Consider the following 12,953-nt stretch of genomic DNA (forward strand, 5'->3'; position numbering starts at 1 on the left):
CAAACTCCTCCTCCTCCTCCTCCTCCTCTCCTCCTCCTCCCTCTCCTCCTCTTCCTCCCTCCGGCTAACCTAGTAGCACAAATTAATGCATTAATGCTACTGGGTTAGCGCTAACCCAGTAGCATTAATGCTAACCCAGTAGCATTAATGCTAACCCAGTAGCATTAATGCTAACCCAGTAGCATTAATGCTAACCCAGTAGCATTAATGCTAACCCAGTAGCGTCTCGCCGCCACACTAAACACATTATGTCCTCTGTGTTCCTGCAGTTCCTCCGGAGCTGAGCGTCCCCAGGGGGCGCTCTCACCTCATCGCTCAGGAGGGCGACACCGTGGACCTGCAGTGTCTGGTCTCAGGGAAACCCAAACCCATCATCCTGTGGTCCCGGGTGGAGGAGAGCGGGGCGGCGGCGGCGGTGATCCTGATGCCGGACGGCTCGGAGCAGACGGAGAGCTACGACGGCGTCCTGAGGATCGGCAACGTGACGAGAGAGATGAGCGGGACGTACCGCTGCCAGACGAGCCAATACAACGGCTTCAACGTGAAACCCAGAGAGGCGCTGATCCAGCTGGTGGTGCAGTGTGGGTAACACGCACGCACGCACGCACACACACACACACACACACACACACACACACACACACACACACACATCAGAATCACCAATCAGAACACACACACACACGCGCGCGCGCACGCACGCACACACACACACACACACACACACACATCAGAATCACCAATCAGAACACAGCGCGAGATGACGCTCATTAAGGACATTTCATAAAAAAATTAAATGAAATTAAAGAACATTGTTTTTAAAAGTTTTGTGGGTCAGTTTATAAAATCTGATTATAAAACAGATTGAATTTAACGGTTTATGTAAAGCAGTTAAAATGTGTTAAAACATCAGAGATAATATTTAACCATTAAACCACCGTCTCTCCTCAACTATGACTAAATGTTTTAGTTTATTAAACACCGGTTCAAAATCTACCTTATTCATTATTTTTGTTTCATATTTAATTCTATTATTTTTTTTAAATTAAAAAAATTTTTTCTCACTTTTAATTATTTGATTTTAATATGGATTAATATTATTATTTATTAATAATTATTTATTATTTTTATTCTATGTTGTCTTATTTTTCTATTTTGAGTTAATTTATTTTATTTATTTGTGTTTTTTTTTCCATTTTAACTTATTATTATTTCTTTAATATATATAGATTATAAAAGTAACTTTACTTCAGTGAAATCTTGAATGCAGTACTTTTACTTGTTCTAGTTCTACACTGTGGTATTTCTACTTAAGTAAAAGATCGGAGTATTTCTTCCGCCGCTGTTCCCAACGTCTTCTGTGAATAAAGATACGGCGTGATGAAGACATGATGTCACTGATGAGGCTGGCTGTGATTGGTCCAGCTGGATGAGGCTGGGTGTGATTGGTCCAGCTGGATGAGGCTGGCTGTGATTGGTCCAGCTGGATGAGGCTGGCTGTGATTGGTCCAGCTGGATGAGGCTGGGTGTGATTGGTCCAGCTGGATGAGGCTGGGTGTGATTGGTCCAGCTGGATGAGGCTGGGTGTGATTGGTCCAGCTGGATGAGGCTGGCTGTGATTGGTCCAGCTGGATGAGGCTGGGTGTGATTGGTCCAGCTGGATGAGGCTGGGTGTGATTAGTCCAGCTGGATGAGGCTGGGTGTGATTGGTCCAGCTGGATGAGGCTGGGTGTGATTGGTCCAGCTGGATGAGGCTGGCTGTGATTGGTCCAGCTGGATGAGGCTGGGTGTGATTGGTCCAGCTGGATGAGGCTGGCTGTGATTGGTGCAGCTGGAACCAGCTGAAACATGCACCATCTGCTGCAGATGGAAACAAACACCAGCAGGCAACCGTGGCCTCTAAAATACCCAGAATGCTTAGTGTCGTGGGCTCAGCGAGCCCCCGCAGAGGAAGTCACATCATCCAATCACAGCGCATCACATCACGCATCAGAGCAGACAGCAGCAGTTCAGAGGAAACCCACACCGTTAGGTTGAGGGTTCAACGCCTCTGCTCGAGGGCACGCAGGCCACCGCCGCTAACGGACACATGCCGCCTGTCTGTCTGTCTGTCTGTCTGTCCGTCCGTCTCTCTTCTCTCTGTCTGCCTGTCTCTCTGTCTGTCTGTCTGTCTGTCTCTCTGTCTGTCTGTCTGTCTGTCTGTCTATCTTCTCTCTGTCTGTCTGTCTGTCTGTCTGTCTGTCTCTGTCTGTCTATCTTCTCTCTGTCTGTCTGTCTGTCTGTCTGTCTCTGTCTGTCTATCTTCTCTCTGTCTGTCTGTCTGTCTGTCTGTCTGTCTTCTCTCTGTCTGTCTGTCTGTCTGTCTGTCTGTCTCTGTCTGTCTATCTTCTCTCTGTCTGTCTGTCTGTCTGTCTGTCTCTGTCTGTCTATCTTCTCTCTGTCTGTCTGTCTGTCTGTCTGTCTGTCTTCTCTCTGTCTGTCTGTCTGTCTTCTCTCTGTCTGTCTGTCTGTCTGTCTGTCTCTCTGTCTCTCTGTCTGTCTGTCTTCTCTCTGTCTGTCTGTCTGTCTGTCTGTCTGTCTCTCTGTCTCTCTGTCTGTCTGTCTTCTCTCTGTCTGTCTTCTCTCTGTCTCTCTGTCTGTCTGTCTGTCTGTCTCTGTCTGTCTATCTTCTCTCTGTCTGTCTGTCTGTCTGTCTGTCTTCTCTCTGTCTGTCTGTCTGTCTGTCTGTCTGTCTGTCTGTCTGTCTTCTCTCTGTCTGTCTGTCTGTCTGTCTGTCTGTCTCCTTCTGGTCTCTGTCCGTCTGACCTGCAGAGTTCCGTGTCGCTCGACATCCCGTCAGAGGAAGTGACAGGAAGCTGCTCTCTGAGCTGCCGGCCTTCTGCTGCACTAAAAGGCTGTCAGAGCCGATCTGCGAGCCGCCGCTGCCGTCGCCGCCGACTCCCACTGATGAGAGACAAACACTGACTAATTGAATTATAGATAAATCAATAATAGATCTTTATTGATAGAAAGATGTTAAACAGTTACAGTTATCCCTCCAGACAGATGAAGGTGCTTTTAATTCAAATAAACCTTTTATAACTGAATACTTTACCGTAGGAAGTACAATTAAAGAAGTTTTACTTATAAGACATCTGAATATGAATTAATGCACTAAATTATTATTGAATTAACTGACAAAGGAAGTTAATTAAAATGTCTGAAAACAGTCAGAAAAATGTCCGAAAAAAGTAAAAAAAAAAAAAGCTTGAAAAATGTCAGAAAAAAAGTTAAAAAAAAAGTCTGAACAATGTCCGAAAAAAGTTTAAAAAAAGTCTGAACAATGTCCGAAAAAAGTTTAAAAAAAGTCTGAACAATGTCCGAAAAAAGTTTAAAAAAAGTCTGAACAATGTCCGAAAAAAGTTTAAAAAAAGCCTGAAAACTTCCGAAAAAGTTTAAAAAATGTCTGAAAAATGTCCGAAAAAAGCAAAAAAAAAAAGCCTGAAAAATGTCTGAAAAAAGTAAAAAAAAAAAAGCCTGAAAAATGTCCGAAAAAAAGTTTAAAAAAAGTCTGAACAATGTCCGAAAAAAGTAAAAAAAAACAACTGAAAAATGTCCGAAAGAAAGTAAAAAAAAAAGCCTGAAAATTGTCCGCAAATGTCCGAAAATGTATGTATTTTTTGTACAGGTGTTGGCAACGCTGCGAGAGGAGTAGAGCAGCAAAGTTTTATGTGGGATTATAGACACGTAGCTAGAGTGAAGATAAGTAATGCTCCTAATTTACGCAAAATTTTGTCGAGGAAAATCTGTCACTATTTTGAAAAGGGGTCCGTTGACCTCTGACCTCTAGGACTCGGTTTTACTGCAGCGCTGTAAAGGAACATCTTTAAACTGTGTAAACTTCCTGCAGCGTGTTTTCTGTTCCACTGAGCAGATTAGAGGTGGATTACTCTGAAAGAAGTGAAACAACATCCACAGATTGAACTTCCTGTTATTGAAGCAAAGAAACGTCTCAGAGAAGTTCGAGCAGTAGAAACATCCGTATATAAACATAACATGCGTTTGTTTCTCCACAGTTTGATCCGTTAATGGAGTGCAGCTCCCTTCATCAATATGCTAATGAGTCCACACGAAGCTGGGAGATAACAGCTGATGAGCAACGTTTCCAACAAGCTGTTTTTTTAGGGTTTTGCTTTGACAATAATCCCTCTCGCAGTCTGCTGGGTTTTTTACCGGATTACGGCGACGACAGTGATGTGCGGAGGTGAATCCCTCTGACGAACATCCTCTCTTCTTCTGAGGGTTTAAACAACCACGTTCTTCAGAGCGGAGGACAGACGGGAGAATCAAAACAGACGAGGTCGTTTATTAACACGGATTACAGCGACGGCGGCGGCGTGTCGAGGTGAACGAGTCGCAGTCAGAACGCCGTCACAGCATTCTTATAGGAGCTAGACGGTCTGCTGACGGGGGGGGTAACGTAGAGAGGAAGTAGCTGCAGGTCGTTTAGTGACGTAGATTACAGGGACAGACAGTGATGTCGCTGAGTTCTCCCACATAAAGAACCGACAGAAGAAGTTAGTGGTCCCAAAGATCCCTGAAAAAGTGTGTTTATACAGAAGATACCGGACCGCCTGGACGCTCTGAGGTTGTTGTTCTACCGGCGTTACGGGGACATCAGTCAGGTGTGAGAGTTACCGGACTGTCTGGACTCTCTGAGGTTGTTCTACCGGCCTTACGGGGACGTCAGTAAGGTGTGAAGGTGTGAGAGTTACCGTCCCCACAACCCAATAAGACATGTCCAGTTAAAGGACTGAGACAGACGGAGGAATCTAAATATTATCAAACTGCTCTTTGTTTTCTGGGGACCTCTTGAAGTTCCCTCATGGCCCCCCGGGGGTCCCTGGACCACATTGTGGGGACCTTCAGCATACAGGAAGTTGGTAATAGGTCGTTCCAGTGAGTTACGGAGCTGCCTGAAGCCTGAAGAAACAACAAAGATCACCTAAACAGTTTTTTAGATTGATTCAAAATCAGCAATAAAACCAAAGATATGTTTCTGTAAAGCTGTTTAAATTAGGGCTGTCAAAGTTAATGTGATGATAGCGCAAATTTGTTTAACGCCTCTAATGTCTTTAACACAACTTGTGATTTTTAGTTTGTAGCGGCTCTGTTTTAAAGCTAGAGTGAAGATATAAGATATGTGAATGTGTGAGGGTTTTTATACCAACCCTTACCGGAAAAAATGTCCAAAAAATGTCGGAAAAATGTCAGAAAAAAAAGTCTGGAAAATGTCCAAGAGAAAGTCAGACGAAAAGTCCGATCCTGGTATCACAGTAAACTATAGAACCTGATGAATCCATCGGTACCAACCAGGTCAGACTAGCTGGTCATGAAGGAGGTTAAATAAGGCTCCCTTGACCTCTGACCTCCAGATCAGTGAATGTAAATGGGTTCTATGGGTACCCACGAGTCTCCCCTTTACAGACATGCCCACTTTATGATCATCACTTGCAGTTTGGGGCAAGTCATAGTCAAGTCAGCACACTGACACACTGACAGCTGTTGATGCCTGTTGGGCTGCAGTCTGACAGCAGATTCATTGAATGATGGTTTTGATGCTTTTAGCATTCGATGAAGTAGAAATATTCTGGATGTCTGGTTCCTTTATGGAGCCAGTTCCTCTCTGATAAGAACCTCTAGATCCACGAAGCTTCAGGGAGAACCAGTGGAGCTTTTATCTCCTCTTTCTCATCAGCAAACGTAGAAAACCTTCAGGTGACGACTCACAGATGAAATCAGCTGCAGCTAATTAACGTGAATGATTCCTTCAGTCGGTTGAAGAAAGCCGTGTGGTGAATGTGCCATTTGTTGGTGTTCTTATCGTCTCGTACTTCCTGTCTCGGTGTCCAACAGTCCCCCCTGTCGTGGAGCCGGTGTACACGGAGATCCGTCAGGCTCTGGGCCGGGCGTTCAGCCTCACCTGCCGCCTCCTGCGAGCTCACCCGGCGCGCCTCCTGCGCTACGAGTGGAAGCTGGGCTCCCGCCTCCTCACCGTCGGACAGTTCAGCGACGAGAGCGACGACACCGGCTACCTGGTCAGAGCTCTGAACCGAGAGGGCTACGGCGAGTACACCTGTGACATCACCAACGAGGCCGGGGCGGGGCGCTGCACCTTCCTGGTCACAGGTGAGTCGGCCTGACTGGTGCATGATGGGACGTACATTCTTTGGTATTTTAGCCTAGTTTGTCCAATATACTCAGATTACTGAGGACTTGACTTGGACTCGTCTCAGATTACTGAGGACTTGATTAGGACTTGTCTCAGATTACTGAGGACTTGATTAGGACTCGTCTCAGATTACTGAGGACTTGACTTGGACTCGTCTCAGATTACTGAGGACTTGACTTGGACTCGTCTCAGATTACTGAGGACTTGATTAGGACTCGTCTCAGATTACTGAGGACTTGACTTGGACTCGTCTCAGATTACTGAGGACTTGATTAGGACTCGTCTCAGATTACTGAGGACTTGATTAGGACTTGTCTCAGATTACTGAGGACTTGACTTGGACTCGTCTCAGATTACTGAGGACTTGATTAGGACTCGTCTCAGATTACTGAGGACTTGATTAGGACTTGTCTCAGATTACTGAGGACTTGATTAGGACTTGTCTCAGATTACTGAGGACTTGACTTGGACTCGTCTCAGATTACTGAGGACTTGATTAGGACTCGTCTCAGATTACTGAGGACTTGACTTGGACTCGTCTCAGATTACTGAGGACTTGATTAGGACTTGTCTCAGATTACTGAGGACTTCATTAGGACTCATCTCAGATTACTGAGGACTTGATTAGGACTTGTCTCAGATTACTGAGGACTTGACTTGGACTCGTCTCAGATTACTGAGGACTTGATTAGGACTCGTCTCAGATTACTGAGGACTTGATTAGGACTTGTCTCAGATTACTGAGGACTTGACTTGGACTCGTCTCAGATTACTGAGGACTTGATTAGGACTCGTCTCAGATTACTGAGGACTTGATTAGGACTTGTCTCAGATTACTGAGGACTTGACTTGGACTCGTCTCAGATTACTGAGGACTTGATTAGGACTCGTCTCAGATTACTGAGGACTTGATTAGGACTTGTCTCAGATTACTGAGGACTTGACTTGGACTCGTCTCAGATTACTGAGGACTTGATTAGGACTCGTCTCAGATTACTGAGGACTTGATTAGGACTTGTCTCAGATTACTGAGGACTTGACTTGGACTCGTCTCAGATTACTGAGGACTTGATTAGGACTCGTCTCAGATTACTGAGGACTTGATTAGGACTTGTCTCAGATTACTGAGGACTTGATTAGGACTCGTCTCAGATTACTGAGGACTTGACTTGGACTCGTCTCAGATTACTGAGGACTTGATTAGGACTTGTCTCAGATTACTGAGGACTTCATTAGGACTCATCTCAGATTACTGAGGACTTGATTAGGACTTGTCTCAGATTACTGAGGACTTGACTTGGACTCGTCTCAGATTACTGAGGACTTGATTAGGACTTGTCTCAGATTACTGAGGACTTGACTTGGACTCGTCTCAGATTACTGAGGACTTGATTAGGACTTGTCTCAGATTACTGAGGACTTCATTAGGACTTGCTGGAATGACTGGATTTAAATTGTTCTCGTTTCGGACAAGACTTGACTCGTCTCGAGTGACTTGAGACTTGACTTGGACTCTTTAAACCACCCTTCCCTTCTTCCCAGTACCAGTACCAGTACCAGTACCAGTACCAGTACCAGTACCAGTACCAGTCTCCCAGTGAACCCACAGTACTTGTAGATGTGGTTCTGTTAACAGGCCTGAGGTCTGCTGGGAGCTCTGAGCTGTTTTCAAAGTGTTTACATGTGGAGGACGATGAACATGACGATTAATTAGAGTTTATCTTCATCTTTAAATCCTGTGTGTTGGCAGACGGAAGCAGAGAATCACTGAGAGTTTCCTCGGGGGACTTTAAAGTGTCATAAATAATAATGTGCAGAGCTTCAGGAAACCTTCACATCCTCTCAAACATCTGAACTGACAACAAACACTGTAGATTAGAAGGCTTCCTGTCTTTAATACCTCACTGCCTCCCCTCTGGTGTTGAGTCAGATAACAGACTTCTATTATTGGAACTGAAGTCTTTATCTTTCATGTTGGCACTTGTGCTGTTTATTGTTGACCTCTGACACCTCTCTGCGGTATTTAAAGGACCAAACGGTGTTTTATTACATCGGCTGAGAAGTCTCAAACATTTTTGTCAAATCTTCCATCAGTTTTCAGATTTGATTTCCTTGCTGCAGACATGCGATCCAACGCAGTCAACATTTAAACCACTTAGTTAGGTTTAGGAAAAAAGAGCACTGGTACTGGGTTGGTACTCGGTATTGGCTGGTTGGTTATCAGAATCATATCGAGGACAGGTCAGATCTTTAGCCCTGGTTTGGTCCACTATTCTCTAGTATTTTAGCCCTAGTTTGGACAAGTATTTGGTCCAGTATTCTCTGGTGTTTTAGCCCTAGCAAGAATGGCGTCCTTGTTACACGTTTTAGCATTGCAAATTATCGTGTCATTCATACGCCCTTTCGTGTGACCGGGCTGCGTTGTTCTCAAATATTGCATAGACAAAATACGTGTTTCTTATTTAACGAAGCTTATTAAAGCAGGACAGCTCAGAAAACGAGGACTGACATCAAATTTACAGCAAACTTCCAACAACTAGGGGAAAAAAGAGCACTTGTATTGTGTCGGTACTCAGTACTGGCTGGTTGGTTATCAGAATCATATGGAGAACAGGTCCGATCTTTACTGTGTGGCTGTAAAAGGCTGGTTCTAATCTCTAATGTGAATCTTCAGACTGATAATGAGAGCTGCTCCATGAACACCAGACGTCACACAGGAAGTGAGTTGACTTGTATCTCCGTCCTCTCCTGATGAAAGCTCCCCTACAGAGACGCCCTGTCAGCGCTGCAAGACTCTTCCTGTAAACTCGACGACGGCGTTAAGCCTCTTATCACGCCGGCCGCCGAGCAGCAGCGCGTTCTGCAGGCAGCAGCAGAAAGCATTTAAAGAGGGGAAGTTGTAAGCTCAGGATGGAGAGCTGATGGAAAATGACGGCGATTATGTCAGGCTTGTCGTTGCTGAGGTGAAGTTTGTGTTGTTAATCAGGTGTGAACACGGCGGTGGCATTTTAAACCTCGCTCATCCTGCAGCAGCCAATGAGACGGCAGCAGAGCTTCAGAATAGAACTGACAGAGCAGAAATTAAACTCTGACATCGAACTGCGAGACAAAACTCCAACATGACGACTCACCAGACTGTTAGACTCTTCCTCACACCTTCACAAAACAAAAAAACTAAAGTTCAACGTTGAGATTATTTTCTTTCTCTCTCGGAGTCGAAGCAGCAGAAAAGATTCACCTTCATGTTTTCATTATTCATGTTTCCATCAGTCTGACTTTAGATCATAGCAGAGTCTCTGATATTCAGATTGAATGGACCTCTCCGTTATTCACTTTGACATTTCCTTCTCCTTATGTACCGCCACATCGTCAACATCCCCGTTTTCTGTGTATCTTCTTTCTCTGGTGTTATAGCGCTAGTTTAATCCAATAGCCTCTGGTGTTTTAGCCTTAGATTGGTCCAATATTCTCTGGTGCTCTAGCACTAATTTGGTCCAATAGTCTCTAGTGTTTTAGCTCTGGTTTGGTCCAATAGCCTCTGGTGCTCTAGCACTAATTTGGTCCAATAGCCTCTAGTGTTTTAGCTCTGGTTTGGTCCAATAGCCTCTGGTGCTCTAGCACTAATTTGGTCCAATAGTCTCTAGTGTTTTAGCTCTGGTTTGGTCCAATAGCCTCTGGTGTTTTAGCTCTGGTTTGGTCCAATAGCCTCTGGTGTTTTAGCTCTGGTTTGGTCCAATAGCCTCTGGTGTTTTAGCTCTGGTTTGGTCCAATAGCCTCTGGTGTTTTAGCTCTGGTTTGGTCCAATAGCCTCTGGTGTTTTAGCTCTGGTTTGGTCCAATAGCCTCTGGTGTTTTAGCGCTGGTTTGGTCCAATAGCCTCTGGTGTTTTAGCGCTGGTTTGGTCCAATAGCCTCTGGTGTTTTAGCTCTGGTTTGGTCCAATAGCCTCTGGTGCTCTAGCACTAATTTGGTCCAATAGTCTCTAGTGTTTTAGCTCTGGTTTGGTCCAATAGCCTCTGGTGTTTTAGCTCTGGTTTGGTCCAATAGCCTCTGGTGTTTTAGCTCTGGTTTGGTCCAATAGCCTCTGGTGTTTTAGCTCTGGTTTGGTCCAATAGCCTCTGGTGTTTTAGCTCTGGTTTGGTCCAATAGCCTCTGGTGTTTTAGCTCTGGTTTGGTCCAATAGCCTCTGGTGTTTTAGCGCTGGTTTGGTCCAATAGCCTCTGGTGTTTTAGCGCTGGTTTGGTCCAATAGCCTCTGGTGTTTTAGCTCTGGTTTGGTCCAATAGCCTCTGGTGTTTTAGCTCTGGTTTGGTCCAATAGCCTCTGGTGTTTTAGCTCTGGTTTGGTCCAATAGCCTCTGGTGTTTTAGCTCTGGTTTGGTCCAATAGCCTCTGGTGTTTTAGCTCTGGTTTGGTCCAATAGCCTCTGGTGTTTTAGCGCTGGTTTGGTCCAATAGCCTCTGGTGTTTTAGCGCTGGTTTGGTCCAATAGCCTCTGGTGTTTTAGCGCTGGTTTGGTCCAATAGCCTCTGGTGTTTTAGCTCTGGTTTGGTCCAATAGCCTCTGGTGTTTTAGCGCTGGTTTGGTCCAATAGCCTCTGGTGTTTTAGCTCTGGTTTGGTCCAATAGCCTCTGGTGTTTTAGCTCTGGTTTGGTCCAATAGCCTCTGGTGTTTTAGCTCTGGTTTGGTCCAATAGCCTCTGGTGTTTTAGCTCTGGTTTGGTCCAATAGCCTCTGGTGTTTTAGCGCTGGTTTGGTCCAATAGCCTCTGGTGTTTTAGCGCTGGTTTGGTCCAATAGCCTCTGGTGTTTTAGCGCTGGTTTGGTCCAATAGCCTCTGGTGTTTTAGCTCTGGTTTGGTCCAATAGCCTCTGGTGTTTTAGCGCTGGTTTGGTCCAATAGCCTCTGGTGTTTTAGCTCTGGTTTGGTCCAATAGCCTCTGGTGTTTTAGCTCTGGTTTGGTCCAATAGCCTCTGGTGTTTTAGCTCTGGTTTGGTCCAATAGCCTCTGGTGTTTTAGCTCTGGTTTGGTCCAATAGCCTCTGGTGTTTTAGCGCTGGTTTGGTCCAATAGCCTCTGGTGTTTTAGCGCTGGTTTGTAAGTGAAATCTTTGAAAGTTAAAGGTCATTCTGTATCTGGAAACAGAAGTTTGACAATAAAATCTTAACTTAAGGCCCACTTACTAGCTTTGTTATGGAGCTTTCAACCACATCTCATAGTCCTCATCAGTGGGAAGGATCTGGGATGACATGTGATTGAACTCCGTCATACAGATCGTAAGGAAAGCCAGTAAGTGGACCTTGAGTTGAGATTATTATGTCAAACTACTGAAATTAAGTTTTGGTCGCCGTGGATACCGATGAGTCAGCCAATCAGGACTCAGCTCTGTGTTATCAGGTCGTCCATGTTGGAGGTTTCGTCCAGTCAGGTGAGTTCTTCTTCTGTGGTGGTTTAATCCTCCAACCTGCACATCAACAGGAACACACACACACACACACACACACACACACACACTGTTTACTGTCATATTAACTTGAGCTTTATAATCCTGCTGCCTCTGAGATTAACGCTCACTCTTCTTCTTCTTCTGTCTTTTTGCTCTTTCATCATTTTTCCCTCTCCTCTCTCGTTGGACCAAACAAACATGGAGAATGTGACACTTTTTAATCTTCACTTCGCCGCCATGACGACTGAATTCATCACAGACTGATGCAGAATGTGACAGTGAAGAGATTTACTGTTAGCGGAGTCTTTGAAACACAACATGAAGCTCTGTGATTGGATGTTCGTTAGTGAAATGCACCTTGCTTCCTGCCCTGTGTGACCTCTGACCCCTGTCTCTCCTCAGGGAAGGCCTACGCACCGGAGTTTTACTACGACACCTACAGCGCTCTGTGGCAGAACCGTCCTCGAGCCTACGGCTTCAAGCTGCAGTGGACCCAGATGGAGCCCAACGCCGTGGACCGAATCCTGGCCTACAGACTCGGTATCAGACAGGTCAGTACAAATACTGGTTTGGTCCAATATTCTCTGATGTTTTAGGGCTGGTTTGGTCCAATATTTGGAAAATAACTCTGGTTTCAGCTATTAGTTCATTTTACTACATTTTACCTAATGATTTAAATGAGGCTATTTTAGTGTTCCTACTGGGAAGTTGATTTACCTCAAAAATAAAATAATCCGTTATATATCTGTTATATCTCCAGATGTTCAGTCGTAGATCAATCTCATCTGGTCTGATGGAAGATCTCTGAGTGATCAATAATATCAATAAACAGTCCCACTCAGTGCAGGACATGATGCTCAGTGAGTACCTGAGACTCCTGCAGCATCAGCCTGGCTTCAGAGAACGAGGAGGAGGAGGAGGAGGGCTTGTTGCCATGGCAACCTGCCTGTCTTCCCATTCATACAGAGCAGAGTGCTGCAGAGAGAGAGAGAGAGGGAGAGAGAGAGAGAGAGAGAGAGGGAGAGGGAGAGAGAGGAAGTGCTGATGGGACAGAAAACGATAAGAAGAAGACGACGATGATGATGCAGAGAGACAGGAGGAAGAATAAGAAAGAGAACAACTTTACAGGAGAAGAGAGGAGGAGGAGGAGAGGAGGAGGAGGTGGAGGAGGAGGAGGAGGAGGAGGAGGAGGAGGAGGAGGAGGAGGGGAAGGAGGAGGAGGAGGAGGAAGAGGGGAAGGAGGGGGGGAGGAGGAGGAGGGGGAGGAGGAGGGAGAGGAGGAAGAGGAGGAGGAGGTGGAGGAG

General features: G+C 45.4%; 1 protein-coding gene across 1 annotated transcript; it reads left to right on the forward strand.

Moving 5' to 3' along the window:
• Positions 1-109: 109 nt before the first annotated feature.
• Positions 110-12,260, forward strand: LOC141763751 (MAM domain-containing glycosylphosphatidylinositol anchor protein 2-like). The gene is made up of 3 exons (XM_074628469.1): positions 110-581; positions 5,896-6,168; positions 12,052-12,260. The coding sequence occupies exons 1-3, from the start codon at positions 425-427 to the stop codon at positions 12,243-12,245; spliced, it is 624 nt and encodes a 207-aa protein (XP_074484570.1). The 5' UTR covers positions 110-424; the 3' UTR covers positions 12,246-12,260.
• The last annotated feature ends 693 nt before the right edge of the window (positions 12,261-12,953 follow it).

The sequence above is a fragment of the Sebastes fasciatus genome, unplaced genomic scaffold, assembly GCF_043250625.1.
Source record: "Sebastes fasciatus isolate fSebFas1 unplaced genomic scaffold, fSebFas1.pri Scaffold_357, whole genome shotgun sequence".
Classification (NCBI taxonomy): domain Eukaryota; kingdom Metazoa; phylum Chordata; class Actinopteri; order Perciformes; family Sebastidae; genus Sebastes; species Sebastes fasciatus.